Source organism: Oreochromis niloticus, linkage group LG10 (genome assembly GCF_001858045.2).
Source record: "Oreochromis niloticus isolate F11D_XX linkage group LG10, O_niloticus_UMD_NMBU, whole genome shotgun sequence".
Taxonomy (NCBI): Eukaryota; Metazoa; Chordata; class Actinopteri; order Cichliformes; family Cichlidae; genus Oreochromis; species Oreochromis niloticus.
This window is the reverse complement of record NC_031975.2, coordinates 18,981,828-19,002,839: the sequence shown is the minus strand read 5'-3', so window position 1 is coordinate 19,002,839 and position 21,012 is coordinate 18,981,828. Positions and strand designations below refer to the sequence as shown.

At 42.1% G+C, this 21,012-nt stretch overlaps 1 protein-coding gene across 4 annotated transcripts; it reads left to right on the top strand.

Annotated features, from left to right (window-relative positions):
• Nucleotides 1–1,116: 1,116 nt before the first annotated feature.
• On the top strand, nucleotides 1,117–19,648 carry fgf13b (fibroblast growth factor 13b). 4 transcript variants are annotated; one of them, XM_019364019.2, is made up of 6 exons: nucleotides 1,120–1,363; nucleotides 4,393–4,487; nucleotides 12,325–12,435; nucleotides 14,273–14,376; nucleotides 15,633–15,831; nucleotides 18,260–19,648. In XM_019364019.2, the coding sequence occupies exons 3-6, from the start codon at nucleotides 12,384–12,386 to the stop codon at nucleotides 18,397–18,399; spliced, it is 495 nt and encodes a 164-aa protein (XP_019219564.1). In that variant the 5' UTR covers nucleotides 1,120–1,363; nucleotides 4,393–4,487; nucleotides 12,325–12,383; the 3' UTR covers nucleotides 18,400–19,648. The 4 variants fall into 4 exon arrangements, with proteins under 4 accessions (XP_005452682.1, XP_019219564.1, XP_005452683.1 ...); XM_005452625.4 differs by lacking the exon at nucleotides 4,393–4,487 and having other exon boundaries at nucleotides 1,117–1,363; XM_005452626.4 differs by lacking the exons at nucleotides 1,120–1,363; nucleotides 4,393–4,487 and adding an exon at nucleotides 6,249–7,959.
• Nucleotides 19,649–21,012: the final 1,364 nt, after the last annotated feature.

Genomic DNA, 21,012 nt, shown 5'->3' with positions numbered 1-21,012 from the left:
ATTGTTATTTATCATGACTGAGTTTATGTCTGTTTTTTCAGTTTCACCTGCCTCCCCAATGACAATACATGTATTGTCTCCATCTGTGATGTTCCACTGTTTAGTCTCTTCCTATTTTATTTTTGTAGTCTTTGTATTGTGTGCTTAGTGTTCAGTTTTAGTTTTCCCCAGTTTTGTTTCCACATTAAACTGTTTCCTGTTGTGTTTTATCTTCCCTTTTATGCTTATTTATTGTCCGAGTCGCCCTCTGCTATTTGTCCTGTCCATAGCTATGTCTCCCTGCCCCCTGTAATCCTAAGAGTCTTCAGCTCTGATTCCTAATTTCTGCACTGCAGATGTTTTTTTTTTTGGTGTTTTCTTATCCCTCATAACAATCAGCATTTGAGCTGGATTTTGAGTTAAATTCTGAGTCCTGAATTTGGGTCTATATCATGTCTGCCATACAATGACAGAAGGACACAACAAAGAACAGATAATAAATACACAAACGGCTCAGCACACCCTGTGATCTCTAGCACCCTCCTCTGTCACATCAGTCCTGAATTTCCTCCTTCACATCTTCCATGAACCTTCTCTGTGGTCTTCCTATTTTCCTCCTCCTTGGCAGCTCCGTTTTCAGCATCCTTTTTTCAAATAATATCCACTGAACCTTCCCTGCCCGTGTCCAAACCATCGCAACTTTGTCTCTCTAACTTTGTCTCAACTGCCATCCCTCTGATGTACTCAGTTCTAATCATACACAATGAATAAATTGCCAAAATAAAAAATGCAGTATTGGTCACCTGTGTGATTTTTCTTTTCTTTCTGACTCAGCAAAAGGCCATGAGGTCAGTGGTCCAACAGCCACCACCACTTACTTAAAATTATAGCAGCACATGAACAAACGCCAGTTAAGCCCGTGTAATGTTTTAAAATCGCAGCAACACAGTTAGAGATAAATCCAGTGACTGCATCTCTGCAGAGCTGATTAAAAATGATATGCTCATTCAGTCAGAATACAATGAACGCTCTTTGGCTCGCACCCCCCAGCGCCATTATCGTTTCAGTTTGTCACTGCGCGCGTGCGAGTGCAGTTTTCGCGCGTGCAGGATCGGGGGGGGGGGCGCTCCTGCTGGTACATGGTGACATGTAGGAGCACAGACAGAGTGGAGCTGTGCAGAAAGCAGCATCAGAGGAGCAAGAGACAGGGGGACAAGGAAAAAGGGGAAAGAGCCGGACCCTGCGCAAAGGGACCGGACACATTAGAGGAGGATGAAAAAAGTGAACATTTCACCTGAAGTTTGATTCAGCGACCGGTAGAAGCGACGGAGCTCCATGAACGTGATAACGAAAAGCAAAGAGGATAAAGACCATGCTTCCAAAGGTAAGTAACGGTGAACCCGAGTCAGGAGGAAGACATTTTATTTATTTATTTATTGTTTATAGACGGAAGGAAAAAAGAAGAAAGATGTGGTAGCCAAAAGGTCTGCGATGATGCTGAGTCCAGCACGCTCCGTGGCCACTTAATTCCATTGTTCCCACAATACAGGGCATACAGGGCATTGTGTGGAAGCTTCAACATACACACTTAAACTATTTAGAAACGTGTGTTTAGGTATAATGCAACTGAAACACGTGGGTTTTTAAAAAATTATTATTTCGTGGATGTTTTCTCTTTATTGGTTTTGTATTTAACAGCTTTGAGGTATTTTAAATATATAATATATAAACACAAACCTATGAATTTATTACTTTTGTTTAAGATTGAATTTCTTGCCTTTCGAGCTTGTAAAATCGTTAAAATGTGGTGTGTCTCCCCCCCCCGAAACGGTTTGCGAGCACGCACAAATTCATTCGTTCCTCCCCCCGGACAGCAGTAAAATCGACGTGGGGTACACCGCAATGGAAACTGGGAAACTATGATTGCCATGGAGACAAAAAAGGGAGTTGCCTGCAAGCTGTGCTCTGTCATGAATAATAAGCTTTATTTGCTTTATTTAGCACTAAGAATTTAGCCAACATAAAAATACTCGTTTTTATAAGTTAAGAAAGACAAATTTAGCAGATACAGGAAGAGTTTAATATAAAAAAAATCCAAAGATTGCAGTTTTAAACAAGTTAAACAACGCGAGGACAAAATATTCAAAGAGACTGGAGGTCTAAAAGGTAAATGTAGGTCTATAACACAAATAAGTCACATTTGTGCTTAATGCTGGGGAAAGAGGCTAACGCTGTCTATTCTAAAAACATATGGAGAGCAAAAGTAAAAAACAAGCATCGAGCCAAAAAGCTGTTGTTGGAATTATGAATTAACAACACATTTACGCAGACAGTAGATAGCAAACGCTGTAGCCCTGCTTAAGGGGAGGTGGATGGGTCAGTTAGCCAGAGCACATTGGCAATTTTATATAGTTTTTTATTTATTATTATCATTATTAGTGAACGACACTGTTGTAATCTAGCATTTTACTAAGTGGCTATGATTGGTTGTTTAGTTGACAGGCAGCTGATATATTATATATAGATATTTTGAGCATTTCTGGGGGGGAAACAACTAATCTTTAATGAGAAATCATTTTAAGTTTCAAGTATTTCTTCTCATTAGTTCAGCTGATTTATTTCCTTTTTGCATAAACATCGCTTTGCACTCAAAAGCTCAGAGTTTCATATTTGCTGCTTCTTAATTGAATAACATTGAAATCTAGGCTACTTAATTCAAATAAGCTGTGGCCAGAGAGACTCGTCATCTCTGGAAACTCTCTGACAATGGGTCCAAGGATTTCATAGCAATACTTAAAAGCAGTCAAGGCGCTGTTGCCTGATCTGTAAGTCTGTGTGTCCTAGACCACCAATCACAAACCACCAAACTGGTCATCCTGAACGATGTTACAGACAGCATGACCAGTTACAGGCAGCTACTCTCCACAGCGTCTCCAGACCCTTTCAGGACTGTCACATGTGCTCAGGGCGAACCTGCACACATCCGTGAAAAGCACAGCGCATCAGTTCTGGTATTCTGGTCCTGCTGATGAATCAAAGACCTTCTACAGCCTTGTCCAGCTTTCCTACAGTAACTGCCGGTCTCCTGGAATCTCCTCCATGCTCTTGAGTCTGTGCTGGGAGACACAGCAAATCCTTTTAAAATAGCACGTACTGCTGTAAGAGCTGGACTTTTTGTGCAAACTTTGTAAGGTCCAGGTATTTGCCAAGGCTCAGCAAAAGTTAAAAAACAGATGTTTTTTGTTTAATGTAGACCATGCCTTTACCTTTGTCTACCTTTGGAGAGTACAAGAATAACAATATTGAGCTAGAAATGTGCATAGTAGATCCAATTAAACTTCAGCTTCTTTGTACCATATTGCCCAACAGCTAGTGACAGTGCTGTAATAAACCAGGTTAATGTTAACATTTACTCACCTATGGGGAACAAAGCAAACACATCAGTACACAGAAAAGCCAATAAAACCAAGTGTTTTATCAGAGTAGGGCGAAACCCTTATACATTGCAATGGATACAATAAAAGCACCTTGAAATATTGCTTTTGAAGGAACGCTTATTATTTGTGTTTTTTATAAACAGAGTATTTGAAGTTATGCAGTATTACCTGAAACACCAGGCTTTGAATTTAGTTTGAATGATATAACAAATATATAAATACAGTGGGTAAAATAAGTATTGAACACATCAACAATTTTTTAAGTAAATATATCTCTAAAAGTGCTATAACGTGAAATTCTCAGCAGATATCGGTAACGACTCACCCAATCCACACATCAAGTCAAGTGGCTTTATTGTCATTCCAACCATGTGCAGTGGTACAGTATACAGGGAAGCGAGACAACATTCCTCCAAGACCATGGTGCTACATATAACATATAACAGACAATCAACACAGGACTAAATAAAGTGCAAGTGTGCAAAAATCGCAAAAAACCAAAACAAAGACAGTGCAACACCAGACAGAACAGAATGATACAGACACAAGACAGTGCAGACACAACAGTGCAATAGAAAAAGTGCAACATACAGAGACATAAAACCATAGATGTCCATAAATTAAGTTTCGTGTAATAATGAGAAATGACACAGGAAAAAAGTACTGAACACATGAAGAAAGGGTGGCGCAAAAAGACATGACACCAGCTGAAATCTATCAGCAATTAGAAAGCAATCCTGCCACTTAGGGCAAATTAATGTCAGCTGGTTCAGTCACAACTGATGGCCTATAAAGATGTGCCTCATTACCAAGGTGCTACACAAGAACCATCTCATGATGGGTAAAACCAAAGAGCTGGTGCAATATCGGCACAACCTTATTGTTGCAAAACATGTTGATGGCATTGGTTACAGAAGAATTTCAAAACTGGAAAGTGGAAAGAACATAATTTAACATAACCAGATGCTCCCCACAGGATTTTAGGCAAAGGAGTGAGAAGAATTATCAGAAGAGTTGTCTAAGAGCCAAGGAGCGCTTGTGGAGAGCTACAGAAAGACCTGGAATCGGCAGGTACAGTTGTTTCTAATAAAACAAGTAATGTACTCAGCCACCACAGTCGTATGCATGCTCATCACACAAGATGATGTTCACTGATGAAGAAAAGCATGATGAAATATGTTTAAAATATCTTGTCTAAATGTTGCTCTAAATGCGCAACATTTGGATAAGCCTGTGAAATGATGGGAGAATATTGTCCGGTCAAATGAGACCAAAATCGAACTCTTTGGGTGCCATAATAAACACCATGGAAGAATGAACCAAAATCACACCTGAGGAATCCATGCAACTTGCTTTTCCATACAGGAGGCGTCTTCAATAAATAAGAAAAATCACTAAGGTTGCTCAACATTTTTTCCCTGTTTCAGCTCTCATTATCACACATAACTTAATTCTGTGGTTTGATTTCTCTGCATGTGTGGATTGGATGAGTCGTTACTGACATCTGCTGAGAATTTTATGTCAATAGCACCTTTAGAAATATATTTAATTAGAAAATTGATGATGCGTTCGATGCTTATTTTACCCACTGTATATACATTAACAAAATAAAGAGACATGCCTCCATAGCACAGACTGAGATCACAGTTAGTAAATGCATCAACTTATTGTGGCTTGTTCATGAACACAGCATAAATGAGACACACACACACACACACACACACACACACACACACACACACACACACACACACACACAGAGTCGTGTTTTCATAGTTTAGTGGGGACATCTAATTGACATGTTTTCCCTAGCCGCTTACCCTAACCATCAAAAATTAATGCCTAACCCTAACCCTTAGCCTAAACCGAATCATATCCTAATGGCAACCCTGACACCAAAACCACATTTTGAGTCTCAAAAATGCCTTCAAAGTCGTGCGGACAGGCATTTGTCCCCATAAGGACTGTTGGTCCCCACAATTATAGTAATATTCCAATTTCTGGTCCCCACGAAGATATGTAAACATGGTACACATACACACACATACTTGCTCTTCTCATTCTCTGTTATTATGATATAAGTGAAGTGGGAAAAACACTAAAAGTTTTAGGTTTTATAGAACACACAGATTCACATTTGGTTGTCTCTGAGCTCACAGTACTGTTCAGCCTTTCCCATAGCTTTTCCCTTCAGCTTCCTGTTTTCCAGCATTATGTTATCTGATGGTGCCATCCAGTGGCTGATCACTTACAAAACTGGTGACATTACATAGTTTGAGAAATCCAAAGGGAAATATGTTTGCAGATGTTTTTCTTTTTTCTTTCCTTCGTTCTCTTTTTTTAATAGACTGAGGTTATTAAATACTGGCTACCTGCCCAGGAAACTGTCTTTGAAATCTGTGCCAAAACATGCCAGCTGCCATCTTTGTAATTTGCTATTCAAAGCCAAGGTTACAAAGTTAGAAAGAATTTTGGTACAAGGAAAGAAAGAAAGAAAGAAAGAAAGAAAGAAAGAAAGAAAGAAAGAAAGAAAGAAAGAAGGAAAGAAAGAAGGGGAAAAGAAAGAAAGAAAGAAGGGGAAAAAGAAAGAAAGAAGGGAAAAAGAAAGAAAGAAAGAAAGAAGGGAAAAAGAAAGAAAGAAAAAGGGGAAAAAGAAAGAAAAAGGGGAAAAGAAAGAAAGAAGGGAAAAAGAAAGAAAAAGGGGAAAAAGAAAGAAAAAGGGGAAAAAGAAAGAAAGAAAGAAAGAAACAAACAAAAAGGGAAAAAGAAAGAAAGAAACAAAAAAGGGAAAAAGAAAGAAAGAAACAAAAAAGGGAAAAAGAAAGAAAGAAACAAAAAAGGGAAAAAGAAAGAAAGCTGACCCAGCTCATCCATCTGATTAATAGAGTTATTTCTTGATTACAGGAAGGCAAACCATAATAACGCAAAACAACAATAATATTGGTTCTCTGGAAATGTTGATTATGTAAAATCAGAATCTACAGAGTTATTTCAAAGATGTTTTTTTAAAATGACTTGTTTTAGTTTTACTTCTTAATGTGCTGAGTTTGCGTGTTTTGGGGGATGTTCTGTACTGCAGTGCATGTAGCAGCAGTTGCTGCAATCTGTTATTCTTTGCGTATCATGTCAGTAATATGGATGCTGCTGTCTTTTACCAGGCAGCTTCACAGGAAGAGCTCTTAGAGGACAGCAGTGTAATGGGCTGATAATACACAGTTGTGGATAATTGTGTAGAGTCTCTATATGGTTCATGGGCATGTCTCTGAGTGAGGCTGCTATTTAATGTGCTATGATGTGGATAGCCCACTGCGAGAGAGCCACTAATGGCGTGTTTGCTTGTGTATTTGTGTGCACGCTATGTGAGTTTGCCTCTGAATTGAAGTTTTTAGTAGTTTGACTTCTAGTTGTTTATCTTAACAGAATTGTGTGTGTGTGTGTGTGTGTGTGTGTGTCCATGTGTGTGTCTGCCTGAAAGGCTCCAACAGCGAGACAGTGTAATCAGTTTTCTATATAAGACCTAAAATTTGAATCACCAAGCATGTTGGCTCCACTGGGTGAACTTGTAATCAGGGTTTAATTAGAAGCAAATATAAATAAGAATTTCGCCTGGAGCTTGTTTAAGGTCGATGACTACAATTGTGTATTGGTGCAGTTTAAGTTGTGACAAATACTGAAAAGAGCGATATCTGATGTAGACCTTGTTTCCTATTAATCTGATTTATTTCACCAAGTGCAGCTGAGAAATTTCCTGCTTCTCTTTGTTAAAACTGTTTAGCTGGATTTGACATGGCATTTTAAAAAGGTTTGTGTTTTATGACTCACGCCCCAGTTTAGGCAGTAAGCACCAGAGTCTCTGTTGTAATGTTTACTGCTTTTTGAGGGAATGGAAAACATGAATTTGATTGCAGGATTTTGGGGATTAAAACCTGATTATTTCTTTTTTGTTTGTTTACATTTTTTTTTAGCAATTGTTTAAATAACCACATGTTTTGCTGGTAAATTAATTGTTTAAGTAACAAAAAACAAGTTCGGATACTGACCAGAATAGTCACAAGAGGCCCCTGTAAATATAGCTGTCTTTTTTTTTGGACAGAGAATAACTGTGTTTAAGTGTTGAAAGAGGTCATCAGAGAGTATTTATATGTCGGCTGCAGTAACATAGATTTGGATGAATGTCTCTCAGCCGCATTACAAGGAAAAACAAACACAGAGAGCGTTTCCTTGATAGGTCCTTGGATTTGGGAAGGGCCTGCTGGCTCTCTCCCTCTCTTATTGTGCCAGATCAGCGGGGCCTCGAGATGAATCATTAATGACCGGTTCCAACGGCTTAATGGCCTCTAATGTTCTGTAATGATCTCCCGTCAACGCCATGTACGCGGTCTTAATGGATCCAATGCCGTGGAGAATTGTCTGGTTTGAACTTCCATAATTCGCCCTGTTTTCGACGAGCGGCGCACAACAGGAAGTGCAAAAAGCCACGAGCAAAAGGCTCCAGAGCTCCGCGGGCGCAGCATGACTTTCCCTCTCCGCCGATCCACTTCAGGTAAGATGAGAAAGAACAAAGTTAGCTAGAAAATGGAGCCAAATCTGTGCGTAAATATCACAAATATGTTCTGGTAATAAGATGTGCAAACGAGATGCGCTAAACTAAGTTCAAACAGCGCAACTCAGGCGCTGGACGTCTTTGAAGTGGCTTCTGAATTACGAATGTAAATTGTGGGCCTTAAAATATTTTAAATGTTTAACTTAATTTTGATAATTTTCTATTTTAAAAAGTTTAACGTGTTTTTTTGTTTGTTTTTAAATAAAATGGGTTTAAAGATGAAGCGCTGTCCGTGGTGCTGAAAACAGGGCAGGACGCGCCCTTCTGTTGGGAGGACAGCTGGACTTCAGCACACCTTAGCAACGCGCTGGCTCCCTAAAACACAGACACACTCACAACGAATCGCCTCGGCTCTGAGTTTATTTCACGAGCGTAACTTAAAGAAAAGAAAAAACACAACATGAAACTCAACAGAGAAAAATTCTGAGTGAGTTTTGGGAGCGTTAATGAATTCTATTATCGGTTTAACACCAGTCCGTTTAGGCACAGCGAAGACTCGGATAATCCCTTTAGTGTAGAGTCGGACTGCAGTGCAGTTTCTTACACGGTCTCCTCCCCTAAAACCACTTTGCATCCAAAGTTTTACGTTAAATAAAATGTTCCAAGCGCGATTCAAACAACGCATTGATGGATTAACTGCGCAAACAAATTCCGGGTCTGAGCATTTCACTGAAGCATTTTGGTCTCCTAATGTCATGGCGCCCAGTCGCAAAACATTTAAAGTGTTGAATTTTGTACCGCAAGCTGTGAATTTTGTTGTGCGTGGCTGATTTCACTATTTCTGACTGGTTAGACTGAGTTTCTCACAGTTTTTTTTTTTTTTTTAATAATTTAAAGTTTAGGCTGCTGTTTTTTTTTTTAAGTATTTTTGTTTTTTCCAACTTTTTTTTTTAATACATTCAGTTCTTAAACTGCCAATTGGTGGCGCTAATGAACTCCAACCAAAGCTTAAAGACCTTCACTTCCTTATCATAGAGTACACTACTCACATTCTTCAGACTGTTTGTCTCCATTTCAGACATCACTGTGTCATTTCTAGCTACACCTCAAATAGATGTTAATTATGGATAGCCATTTATTTATTTTTAAATCTTTGTACCTCATCTCTTTTTTTCATTGCTTTTCTGTTGGTTAATTTTATTGATTTTCTTGCTCTCTGTAAAGATGAAATGTGTTATCGTGATGGCTGAAGGCTGTGTTAATGTTCCTCAGAATCACTTTATATCTGATGTTTTTTACGTGGCTCTTATTTTGTGTGGCTCAAGCTTTTAGAGGCCTGCGGTTGGGTTTAAAGCAGTGAGCTCATAAAAGAAACATGAAGAACTAGATTTAGCTTTCAGTCACTTCTTTACTCCGGCTGTTTTCCTTCATGTGATTGATGTTTTAGTTGACATTACCAGTTAGTTATGAAATATTTTTGAGTGTTGTCTCAAAGAGCGTGGGTTGAACTGCAAAGTCACAGCTAAAACTATATTTATCTGTGCATGTTTACAAGAGTCCTTACCTAACCAGAGGGCCATCGGTGGTACTTCAACTTCCTCGGTCAGTGGCAGGGTAAATGCTCCACTTTAGCAGCCACTTCCTTACCTCAGTGTCTGTCCACGGTCCATCACGTTCTCCAGCTGTCTTATCCTCACAGTGGGTTACAGCTCACTGGGTTTGGATCCTCTTCATCGTGTAGTTTACTGCTCACCACATCCTCTCACTCCCCCAGCCATCGATCTCTCCCGCTGGAAAACAGCATGCATTGACTCTGCCCGCTGTTCAGCGGCAGGTGCCACATGCAGGTCGACCTTCGTCTGCCGGCTCCGTGTCCACTGCCTCCTCTTCCTCCGTACCAGTTGGAATTAGCAGTCACCATCCGCCATTGCAGCTGTTTCTGGCTCTGACAACTGTGCATCTGTTTTCCTGTGGGGGCTGCCTGTGGCCAGCCGACATGCACCGAGTGGCTGATTGCTGCTGCCTAGTGTGTGTGTGTGTGTGTGTGTGCGCACCTCTGCTCTGGTGCAAATGCAAAAAGGGAACATCTAGAGAACGACACAGCTCGCAGAGACACAAGTGCCGCCGTCTTATTCACCTCCTTCTTGCATGCTGCAGCCTTTTCAGCAGTGGTGAACCTCTGCACCAAAATATTAGAGCCCCTCCTTTCTCTCCCCCCCTTCTGATTTCTTCCCCTCATGCACACTTGCTAGGTCTTTCTCTCACTCTCTCTCCCACCCTCTTCCTTCATTGTCCCTTCACTTCATTTCTCTTATTTCATTATCACGTAGTTCCCCCTCATATACGTCATTTTTCCTGATGTGTGGAATAGTCTTGCACTTTCTTCTCCTGTCACCTGCTGACACTCTCAGTACTCTTCTACTGGATTTATTTTTCCCTCCTTTTTCATTCATCATTCTCTTTTCCAATCCATTTGCAGGTTATTTTCTACAAGCTTCTCCCTCTCTCTCTCTTTCTCTCTCCAACACTCTCAGTATCTCATTTTCTCTCTTCCGCCCACCCCCTCTTTCATTATTCCTCCTCTCATTCATTCACCTGTCTGTCTCCTCTCTTATTTCATTGTTTATTTTCCCACCTCCCATTTTATCCTCTCCCTCTGTCTCTCTCAGTCCCGCTGCCTATCACACATCAGCATATATAGTGTATCATGTAAATATCATGCCACGTGGGGGTACAGGGGCTACAGGTGCCCTGTGAGAAAGCACTGCCCAAATCCCCCCCCATCACCATCCAGACCCCACCAGTCTCATCTGACACCCCTCTCCTCACACACACACACACACACACACACACACACACACACACTGCACGGACACGCATACACACACACACACACACACACCCGCTCCACCTCCCCTTCCTCACTCTTCTTCCTCGCGGCGGGCAGGGCTGCAGCAGTTTTATGAACGGCACGGCTGCACCATGATCCCTTTCCCACTGAGCCAGCCCCGAGCTGTTTCATTGACAAACATCCCAGTTGCTGCATTTCTGTCACGGACAGCGTCAAGAAGCGGAGCATCGCCGGGGGAACGGTGCAGAGCGGCAGCAGCAGCAGAAGAAGAAGGAGAAGAGGAGGCAGCAGCAGCTGCAGCGATCGTCAACAACCCCCGGTGTCGTTCACGCCAGCTTACACTCTGTTGATTTGCCACTCGGACCTGGAGAATCTCACGCGCCGTCGTTCTCCGTCGACGCTCTCCCTCTCTCTCACACACACTCTCACACTCGGAGGAATCACCAGAGGGGGGAATCAGAGCGCTCTTTGCCACTCAGACCCCTTGCGGGGATGTGAGGCGGCGTCGTTAGCGCTCAGTCACTGGCACGGTGCTGGATCTAACGACTTCCATGAAGCGCCGGGACGCACCGATGGAGGATTCTGGACGCTTTTTAAAATCACGGATATCCGCGAGACTGCATCGGTGGGTGTGTGATGCGAACTGAGCCGTGGGTGGTGTAGACCCCCACCCTCAACCCCTCTCCCCGAGCTCCACACACCCCGACCGCCTCGTCCGCGATCGCCCTCTCCAACGCAGGACGCGCAGCCTTGTTTCACTCCACCGGGGGAACATGTCCCGGGCAGCGGCTATCGCCAGCTCCCTGATCCGCCAGAAGCGACAGGCGAGGGAGCGGGAGAAGGCAAACGCATGCCGCGGAAGCGGTAGCCCGAGCAACAGCAAAGGCGCAAACGAGAAACCGAGCAAGCTGAACGTGTTTTCGCGTGTCAAGTTGTTTGGCTCGAGGAAGAAACGGAAGAGAAGGCGACCACCAGGTCTGTGAGGAGGGGGGGTGGGGGCAGTCGGATAGCCGGCGGGTAGCATCACCACCTCGTCCATCTTCACCATCACCTTCAGCATCATCGCCATCCTCATCTCTGCCACCATTCAGCATTATTTTTTTCTCATCACTAAGGCAGGTTCTTCATCACTTCATCACTCCTCTCTCTGAGGACAGTGTCACAATCCTGTTGCATGAACCCACAAACGTCTCACATTAATAACTTTATATTGTCCCACAGCAAAGTGTGGAAAAGCACAACCCTAAGTGATCCTACTCATGTTGTATGTGTCAATTATTAGCTGATTTAAAAAAAAAAAAAAAAAGTTGTATCTTTTTTTATGAGTTCCACAATGTTTAGCGGCCACGGATCGATACTGGTGGTCAGGGCCCTCAAGCATCAGTGATTGAAAATACAAACAGCGTTTCCTCCTCTGACACTTCCGGCTTCCTAGAGGCTGCTGGATTTGATGCATGTGATCACATGACAGCAGTAAAAAAAGAATGCACTTAATGTTTCTGTTTTCCTCTTAGAGCCCCAGTTAAAGGGCATTGTGACCAGGCTTTCCAGTCGCCAGGGCTTCCAGCTGCAGATGCAGCCTGATGGCACCATTGACGGAACCAAGGATGAAGACAGCACCTATGGTGAGGCTGGCTTTAACTAGATTTGTTGTGTGTGTGTGTATTTTCCCTGACTCAATCATTTTGACCTAGGTTAACTAGGTAACCTAGAACTAGGTTATTTAGATCATTTATACTTTAACATGATTTATAAATAAAAGCAAAGTACAGGCTGAAACTGACTTTCTTCAGTGCAGGTCTATATTACTTCCCGCTACAACAGAATATTGCGACATGTTACTGCTTTAAGGGTCGATTTCATTTAATTCCCACATCCCTATTGTTGAGTTTCATCTTGTGGAAATCTGTTTACTGCAGTGATTTTAATTCAGTCAGTCACTCAACAACAAGTCAAGTACTCATTTAATTAGCAAATGTCAAGTGGTGACACTGCAGTCTTTCCATATGAAATGCTTCCTGGTTAAAGAAATTGATCAAATGTCTGCAGAACATACAGTGCCACGTTCAAATCCTTAGCATTCAGAAAGCTACTACACCAAATCAGACAACAGATTCATTTTTATCCACTCCATTTCATTCTCTCTATCACACATGCACGCACGCGCATGTGCATGCGTGCGCACACACACAGACACACACACACTGCAATGTTTGATTGATACGGCTAATTCAATTCTGTTGTTGTGGTTCAGACTGCAATCACTCTCCTTATGCACAGTTGGTGTTGCCAGCATCTCACATTAATCTCTGCTACTTCTCAGGCCACCAACTGTTGTCTGCATGCAGAACGACTACAGAGGAAGCGCACTCTTTAATGAGATGATTACATGGTGTATACATCATGTAAACGCCTACCCACATTAAATCAGTCACCCGTAAATGCGTTTGAATGCATAATCCTCGTAATCCACGTCTTCATATATTATACACAGTTATTGTAAAGAACAGTATTGACTAAAAATGATGATGATTAAACAAGGGTCCTGACTCACAGATCTATGGCTCGGTCTAATCTTTACGTTGATATGGTGTTATCATCGTGGAGCCTTTAAGTGCTCATCCAGTTTGGCTGGAAATGCATTCAAATGAAATCTGACAGTCTGCGATTTAATGTCACATTCGCTGTAATGTGTCGAAGAGCCCAGACAGCTTAGTTTTGCTCGGGTAGCTTATGCTTATAAATCGTGCTGTAAAAATTCACAAACAGCCAGAGCTCATTGAATTTGCGGCGTTAAAGAAGCTCGGGAATGCACTGTTTACTCTGCATGCTCAAAACATTCGGTGACGGCGGACCACTTCTCCAGCAAATCGTCAAACATTTCCTGATTGCAGCTTCTTAACCGCAAGATTTGCCGCTTTTCTTCGATTCACATCGGTGTAAAGTGAATATATTTCGAGGGCTTTTGGAGTGTTAATCAAACAGAAATTTGAAGGCATCGCCTTCTGTGTGGGGAAAACTGTAATGGGTACTTTTAACTACCGTCTGACATTTTATAGACTAAATGAATGATTGAGTAGAAAAAATAGCTGAAAGTGATCATTAAGTGCAGCTCTAGCAGGAACATTTTTCATTTGTATGACAGATGAAATAGCGCTGATCACTGGCTCTCTGGCTTTTCTGTTGAAGCATGTCCTTGCACTATCAAATGTTTACCAAAACTTGCTCTGCTGCTCGCCTTTTGATAATTTTATCCCACGCTTAATAGCAGGAGCTAAATTGTAAGCGTAGTTCAGCCTCCTCAGCGCCTGACCTTCCAAAATAGCTTCTCTGTGGCAAAATGGAGGTGTCATCATGCCATTGATATTGATGAGTACTTTCCTCTGTTTCCCTGTGTTCGCTGTGTGAATGCTTGTTTGATTGCTTTGTGCTGTGCGCGTGGCTTTGCGTGTGCAATTGCAGCTGTGTTCAACCTGATCCCAGTGGGGCTTCGTGTGGTGGCCATCCAGGGTGTCCAGACCAAACTCTACCTGGCAATGAACAACGAAGGCTTTCTCTACACCTCTGTAGGTCACCACAGACACACACACACACACACACACACACCATCACAACCAGCGTCATTAATGCTACAGACTCAAACCTGCTCTTTGGGTCAGGTTGAGTAATGAAGCAGAAGCTTTCACTGTGAGCAGACTCATTGTCATCACATCATCACATCAATACTTTAACTATAGTGTTGCTTTGTGAGTCAGCTGCCACGGGGTGTTATAATCCAGTGTCTGAGCCTCCCTTATCTGTCTCCTGATATTGTGGCTTCTCAGGATTGATTTCAGATCATACCCCAGCCTCCTTTTGTTTATCTCCCTTCAGTGATTCTGTGATAGGAAGATTACTTTGTGTCCGTTTACACACACAGCTCCCAAAATTTGTTTTCATGTCTTTTCCCACTCGAAACACACGTACACCCCCCCTCCTCCTCTCCAGCGCTACTGTGCCTACATTTTCTCAGACAGGTCAGAAGGTAGTGCTGGCTGCAGTGCAGTGCATTAAGTGCCTCACTTTAGCTGCACAGCTCTGATGGTGGGTGGTGTGGAAGCAATAACAACAACAGAATCAACAAAAATAACAGCAATCTGAACAAAACTGTGAGACCAGCAGATAGAAAACTAACAGAGAGGAAATAGAAGAATGGCACAGACCCCGATGTAATAACAGCCTCGCTGCTACGCCTGTGCAGACACGTATACCGCCACAATATCTGGTCCATCATGTTGTTATTGTGAGGGTGCTGGCTTCAGTCACAGCACCGATATCGCTCGTTCCATCTTCTCACCTCATATTAAATGCAGAATACAGCCGCGCAATATTTCTGCGCCCAGGTCATATTTCTTTATGTTTTCCTGCTTAATCTATTTCAAGATCATGCATGCTGAAACTTCATCAAAATTCACTTAAGATTAATGGATATCGAAGAGAAACAGCTTTCACTCTGGGCACCACCGTTCTCTCAGTGGGCTGGTTGGTATTCAAGGGAGTAGCCGGTTGCTATGGAGACGCAGGAATAAGGAAATGCAAATGTCAGCTGTCCTAAGTTGGTGCAGTTTGTTCTCGGAGACTACAGCCTGGCCGAGATAATGATTCAAAGAGCAGACCAGCTGATGGATGAATACACTGATGACTATATGGTGGAATGACTGAACGCTTTTTAATGGAGTCGCCGCCAGCAGCTAACACTCCACTCTCGCCACGTCCGCTTTATCACCTTCTCGTCTTCTTTCGTGTAGGATTTGTTCTCATTTCTATCACATTTTTCTCACAGGAGCATTTTACCCCGGAGTGTAAATTCAAGGAGTCGGTGTTCGAGAACTATTATGTCACCTACTCCTCCATGCTCTACCGGCAGCAGGCATCGGGCCGGGCTTGGTACCTGGGGCTTAACAAGGAGGGTGGAATCATGAAGGGGAATCATGTCAAGAAGAACAAGCCTGCTGCACACTTCATACCGAAGCCACTCAAAGGTAGGACTGATAGCCTTACTGACTTAAATACCAACTTAATAACTGGGAACACGTCAAAGTTTAAATGTAAAATGAAGCTTTTATTCTGATATTCCTGACGCTTGTTTAAAACCTCCCACAAAACATCAAAGACTGTTTTGCTTGTTGTTGCTTCACTTGGATTTTCTTCATCATTTTGCATCATTAAAAGGATTCATCTTTGTATTTCTCTCAGCTCGAAGGTCAGACCCTACACATCTTTTTATAGTCAAAACTTTAAATAAGAAGCTCAGCATGTGCACAAGTACGGGTTCAAGGCTTACTGTAGGTTTCAAACTGAGAAGCGGAAAGCTGTGTTTGGGAGGAGCAGCCAATCCGAAGAAAGCTGGCTTAAAGGGAGGGTGGTCTAACTGGGTGAGGAGGGGTTTGTTTCAGACAGTGGTTTCACAAAGGCCTATCATAAGATAAACAAGAATTTCTTTGAACTGTAAATCATGCAGAGGTACTCATAGAGTCCAAGAATGAAAAACATGAGTCTGGAAATGAGCAGAGTATGCCTCCTTTCCGATGAAACTTGCAGTATTTACATATTCATATATTCTGAATTTGTCAGTGAGGGAGGAAAGAAGTTAAATTAAGATTTGTGTTGAAAAAAAAATCGTTTTAAGAAAAAATAGAGTAGCGACTTTTTATTTATTTTTTTTTTAAGTTTAAACATGTCCAGAGGGGATGTTTAAATATTAATGGCTAAATATGCAGCGATCAGTGTTAACACTGGGAAAAAGCTATAGATGAGCTCATTACCCCCGTGTGTTCATGTAGAACCGCACTGAACAAAATAGACAGCTAATTGTGAAAATGGTTTTGAGCACCTCGGGGTGAGTTTGGCAGCTTAGTGAAAACAAAAGCAGAATCTCAGCGAACCTATAGCACTCGTTATCAAAGTAAGCCATGCTCATAAATGATGAAGTATAAAACTGCAGGTACCATTTACATCAGCAAAGCAAACACAGTGTGTCCGTTAACCCCGACCCTCGCAATTTCGGGGCTCTAGAAACTATGGCTGTGATGTATTACGTCACAAGTATATAGGGTATGTTGGGTTAGAAAGTTTTTAAACAAATGGAGTTGTGATAGCATCTAAGAGAGCAAATTGTACTAAGAAAAGGCCTCATTGATTAGGAGCGTGGGGCCGTTCTTGGAAAGTTTTCTCCCCTATAGAGGATTTAAGATTCCAAAAACTCAGAGGACCCCTGACCTATGAAAAATATCTGCCTTCCTGGACTAAATCAGAACCCATCTGCTATTTGCACTCTTTGTCTGAAGGTCTTATCATCTGTAAAACTGATTTTGTGTCTTGTTAGTTTATAAAAGATTTAACTGGATTCTATACAAGGAAGGCCATTGTAGATGGTAATATATAGGACCTGTACAGATTTACAGGCCGGAGTGAAAGCACACTGAAAAGAGTGCCAGTGCCAGAAGATAAACATTGAAATGTAAATGCATAGTGGGTACTCATGAATAAAAACAATAACTGAGTCTTAAATGGCATAAAATGAAAGAATATGCCCAAATACTCTAGAGGAGGGAGAAAACATCAATAATCAAATTCCTGGCCACCAGATATGATGGTGTTAGGCAACCCAATTTTCGGGTTTGATTTACCAGTGCCGGTCATCAAGAAAAACAAGAAAATACCAGGAAAATAGGAAAAGAGGGAATAATCAATATTTCTGCATAGCAAGGCGATAATGGATCCACAGAGATTGGTTATCTGACTCTACTGCAGCATTTCTGACCATTTAGCATCACCACTTCTGGATGCATTAGACAGCTGTTTCCAGTGAAAGAGCACTAAAATGCATTGTGCACCATCTGACCGGCAGCGAACAGCAGACACAAGAAGTTAGCTGAAGAGACACATATTTCCCCAGAGACCTAGCGCAGGGCAAAACAAAGCTGAAAAGGGAATGAATATTGGAGTTACATTCATCAAACGGACACGAACACGACTCCATATAATGTTGCTACTGGTTGCGCTCAGTGTGGCAACTGTTTGGTAACAGGCTTCCAGCCTAAAGGCTAATATGTCAGTGACCAGAAGTCATCAGGCATTGTATGGAAGTGAGGAAAAAGGAAACAAACTGAACTCTTAGTAAACTGTTTATTTTTTTGCCAGTTATTGAAATTAAGATTATAATTTACCCATTTATGGAGTGTTACAGTGCAGCTTAAACTCTTTAAATTTCTCTCTGATGATAAAATAGCGTCTTAAAATCAGAATTTATTAGTCTGTAGAAGCCAAATCTCCCAGGTGCAGAGGGTCTGACTGAACAAAGCTGTGCAGGCTAAACCCATGTGGCATAGACCAGTGGCAATAACCGAATTAATGATTCTTGTCTTGTCTTGTGTGTCTGTCTTCGTGTGTGTGTGTGTGTGGGTGTAGTGGCCATGTACAGGGAGCCCTCCCTCCATGACTTGACAGAACTCTCCCGTTCAGGCAGCGGCACACCGACCAAGAGCCGCAGCGCTTCGGCCCTACTTAATGGCGGCGGGAAGACACCCAGCAACAACGACTTATCCTAGCCCCCGACCCCTCGCACCGCACCGCACATACACATGCACATACACATGCACATACAGACACACTCCCATGCAGACACACACATACACGCACAGATCTCAGGCCGACATGCCCACACATCAGACTGGTGAGGGGTGGGAGAAAAAGGAGGAGGACGGGGACGTGTTCTTCCACTAAACGGAGCCCACTGTGACTGACTGTGATGTAAATAAATCAAGGACAATCAATCCGTCTGGCTCTGCTGCCCCTGGCCTGCAGAGGGACAGGACCTGCGACTCTCTTCCCTTGACCGGTCCTCCTGCCGTATCGTGAACAGTCGGAACAAGCGAGGGAGCGATAGAGAAGAGGGGACGGAGGAAGTCAGACAGTCAGTCACGCAGTCAGATAAACAGACTGTTACAGAGAACCAAAGAGTACAAGTATTAACCCATTAGGTTGTTACGACGAAATGGCACGCGGCTGGAAAGTTACAGGGAGTTACAATGGAAGGAAGTCTTTATCTAATCTACCGTACGCTATGTTTACACAGAGCTCATGGGTCTAAGTCATATTTTTAAAACTGACAAACATATTCCTTGTACACTTATAAGGACTTATCATTTGTTTGCATGCAGGTGTGCCTGTGCGTGTGTGAGAGAGAGCAAGAGAGAGAGATTGAGTACATGCTGTGCTTGCGGTAGGCGTGCTGTGTGTGTGTGTGTGTATGTGTGTGTGGGAGAGAAAGTGTGTGTGTGTGCACGCATGTGTCTTGAGGGTGGGGGTTGGGATTTTACCTTTTTAAGATCTGTTGTATATCGGACAAACCCCCCGAGGGCTTGAGCAGGTTACTGTAAGGTTTACTGTATATGCTTCCATGCTTACTTCTTACAAGCAATGCTGTCGTTTCTCTTTCCGTTCGTCGTTGTTGTCCCTTGCCGTTTGTTTGTTTGTTGTTGCATGGAAGCTTGTGGACCTCTGCTCAGTAGCAGCATGCTGAAGGTCCTTTTTCTCCCCCCCCCCCCCCCTCTCCTGGTCTTACGTGTTCCTGACCATAAGAGAACACTAGTGAGCCAATAGTGTGATACCAGAACACTAGTGAACTAATGTGAGGGTGTTAGAACACTACTGGACCAATAGTATTGCACCAGAACACGAGCGGACCAATGGTGTTGGACCAGAACTTTGGTGAACAGCACAGATTAACTTAATATTTTGGTTCCTGCTGTGGACAAACTAGAAATGCACTAAATAAACTCTTTCTAAGGAAGTGAACTGTCTCCCTTGTGCATTTATTCAAGCATTTTGCACCTGGCTGATGTCATGTCTGTTTCAAATGTTTGAAGTCTGGCTTATAATATTTGAATTTTATCAACAGTTAAGGCAGCGCTCACATTTTTTTTTCTTATTACATAAGACATATTTTTATTCTATTGCTCCAGTGGGCTGCTGATAGTTTTGGTTTCATGCCCAGCTCCGACGGTTTTACCACCACCAAAGGCGGAAGATGAATTAGTCCCTATGAAAACGTGTTGATAGTGGCTTGTGTGGATTACCGAGTGTAACAGTGCTGATTTGCTAGCACTCCATAGCGGGGGTCTGTGAACACAACCTCGCGGATTAATGTAAGACTTCAGGCATGAAAAATAATAATTAATGTAAAACCTCACCAACTAATCATGGTAAAAGCTCATTAAATAACTATGCAAACCCTCATGAATTATCAGGAGTACATAAATAAAACAGCTCTTGCATGAAGCGGTGCGTTAATTAATGCCACATGTATTTCATTCATCGTGAATTAGGATATATTAATCATGTTCATAGTCGTCTGCAGTTTACAGGGTGGGCCCTAAAACAAAATTTGCACATGTTTATTATGTTTAATTCCAGATGTTGCAGTCATGATGAATTAAGCATGGCTCTTCATGTTTTTGCTTGGTATTATAAAGTGGTGACCTGCTCCTTCATTAACACTGTTAAATGCTAAATGATGAATAATGGTTTAAAATTGACTGTACTCATTTATGGAAAGGAGTGGCAATGCTAAATACTTACAGAAGAAGCACAACATATTTAATTTTGACATATGAATAAAGGGAAATGACTCTCAATAAAGTAAAATATGTATTTTAAATTGTCTTTACTTTGTAGTGGTAATACAGTCATGGTATAAAAAAAAGTGCAGCCTCTTTTCAATTCTAATGTTTTGCATATCAAATAATAAAAATCATCTGGTCCTTGGCAGGTCTTACAAATATACAAAACAGTGTGTCATTATTTATTTAACAAAGATTAAGCCAAAACAAAAGCAATGTGTGAAAGCTAACACCTTTACTGGTTCCACAGGGATTAAAATGGTAAGTAGCAGCCAGATGCTGCTAATCAAAGACACTTGATTGATACTGATAACCAACCAAGTGTGAGAACATCTATAAAAGCAGACGTTTTGGCAGTTTGCTGGTCTGGAGCGTTCACACGACGCCAATGAAGAACGACATCAGCACTGATTGTAGAAAAGCAATTGTTGCCACCAATCAGTTTGGAAGGGCAAATTGGAAAATCTGCCAAAGCGAAAACAACTGAGACAGTGGCCAATGTTCCCAGGAGTGGACTACCCAGCAAATAAATACAATTAG

Excerpts from the sequence above, each read along its gene's own strand:
- fgf13b (XM_005452624.3), top strand. The coding sequence starts at position 11,584 with ATGTCCCGGGCAGCGGCTATCGCCAGCTCCCTGATCCGCCAGAAGCGA. Across the intron at positions 11,786-12,324 it reads GAAGAGAAGGCGACCACCAG|AGCCCCAGTTAAAGGGCATT; the intron begins GTCTGTGAGGAG and ends TTTTCCTCTTAG. Across the intron at positions 12,436-14,272 it reads GGATGAAGACAGCACCTATG|CTGTGTTCAACCTGATCCCA; the intron begins GTGAGGCTGGCT and ends GTGCAATTGCAG.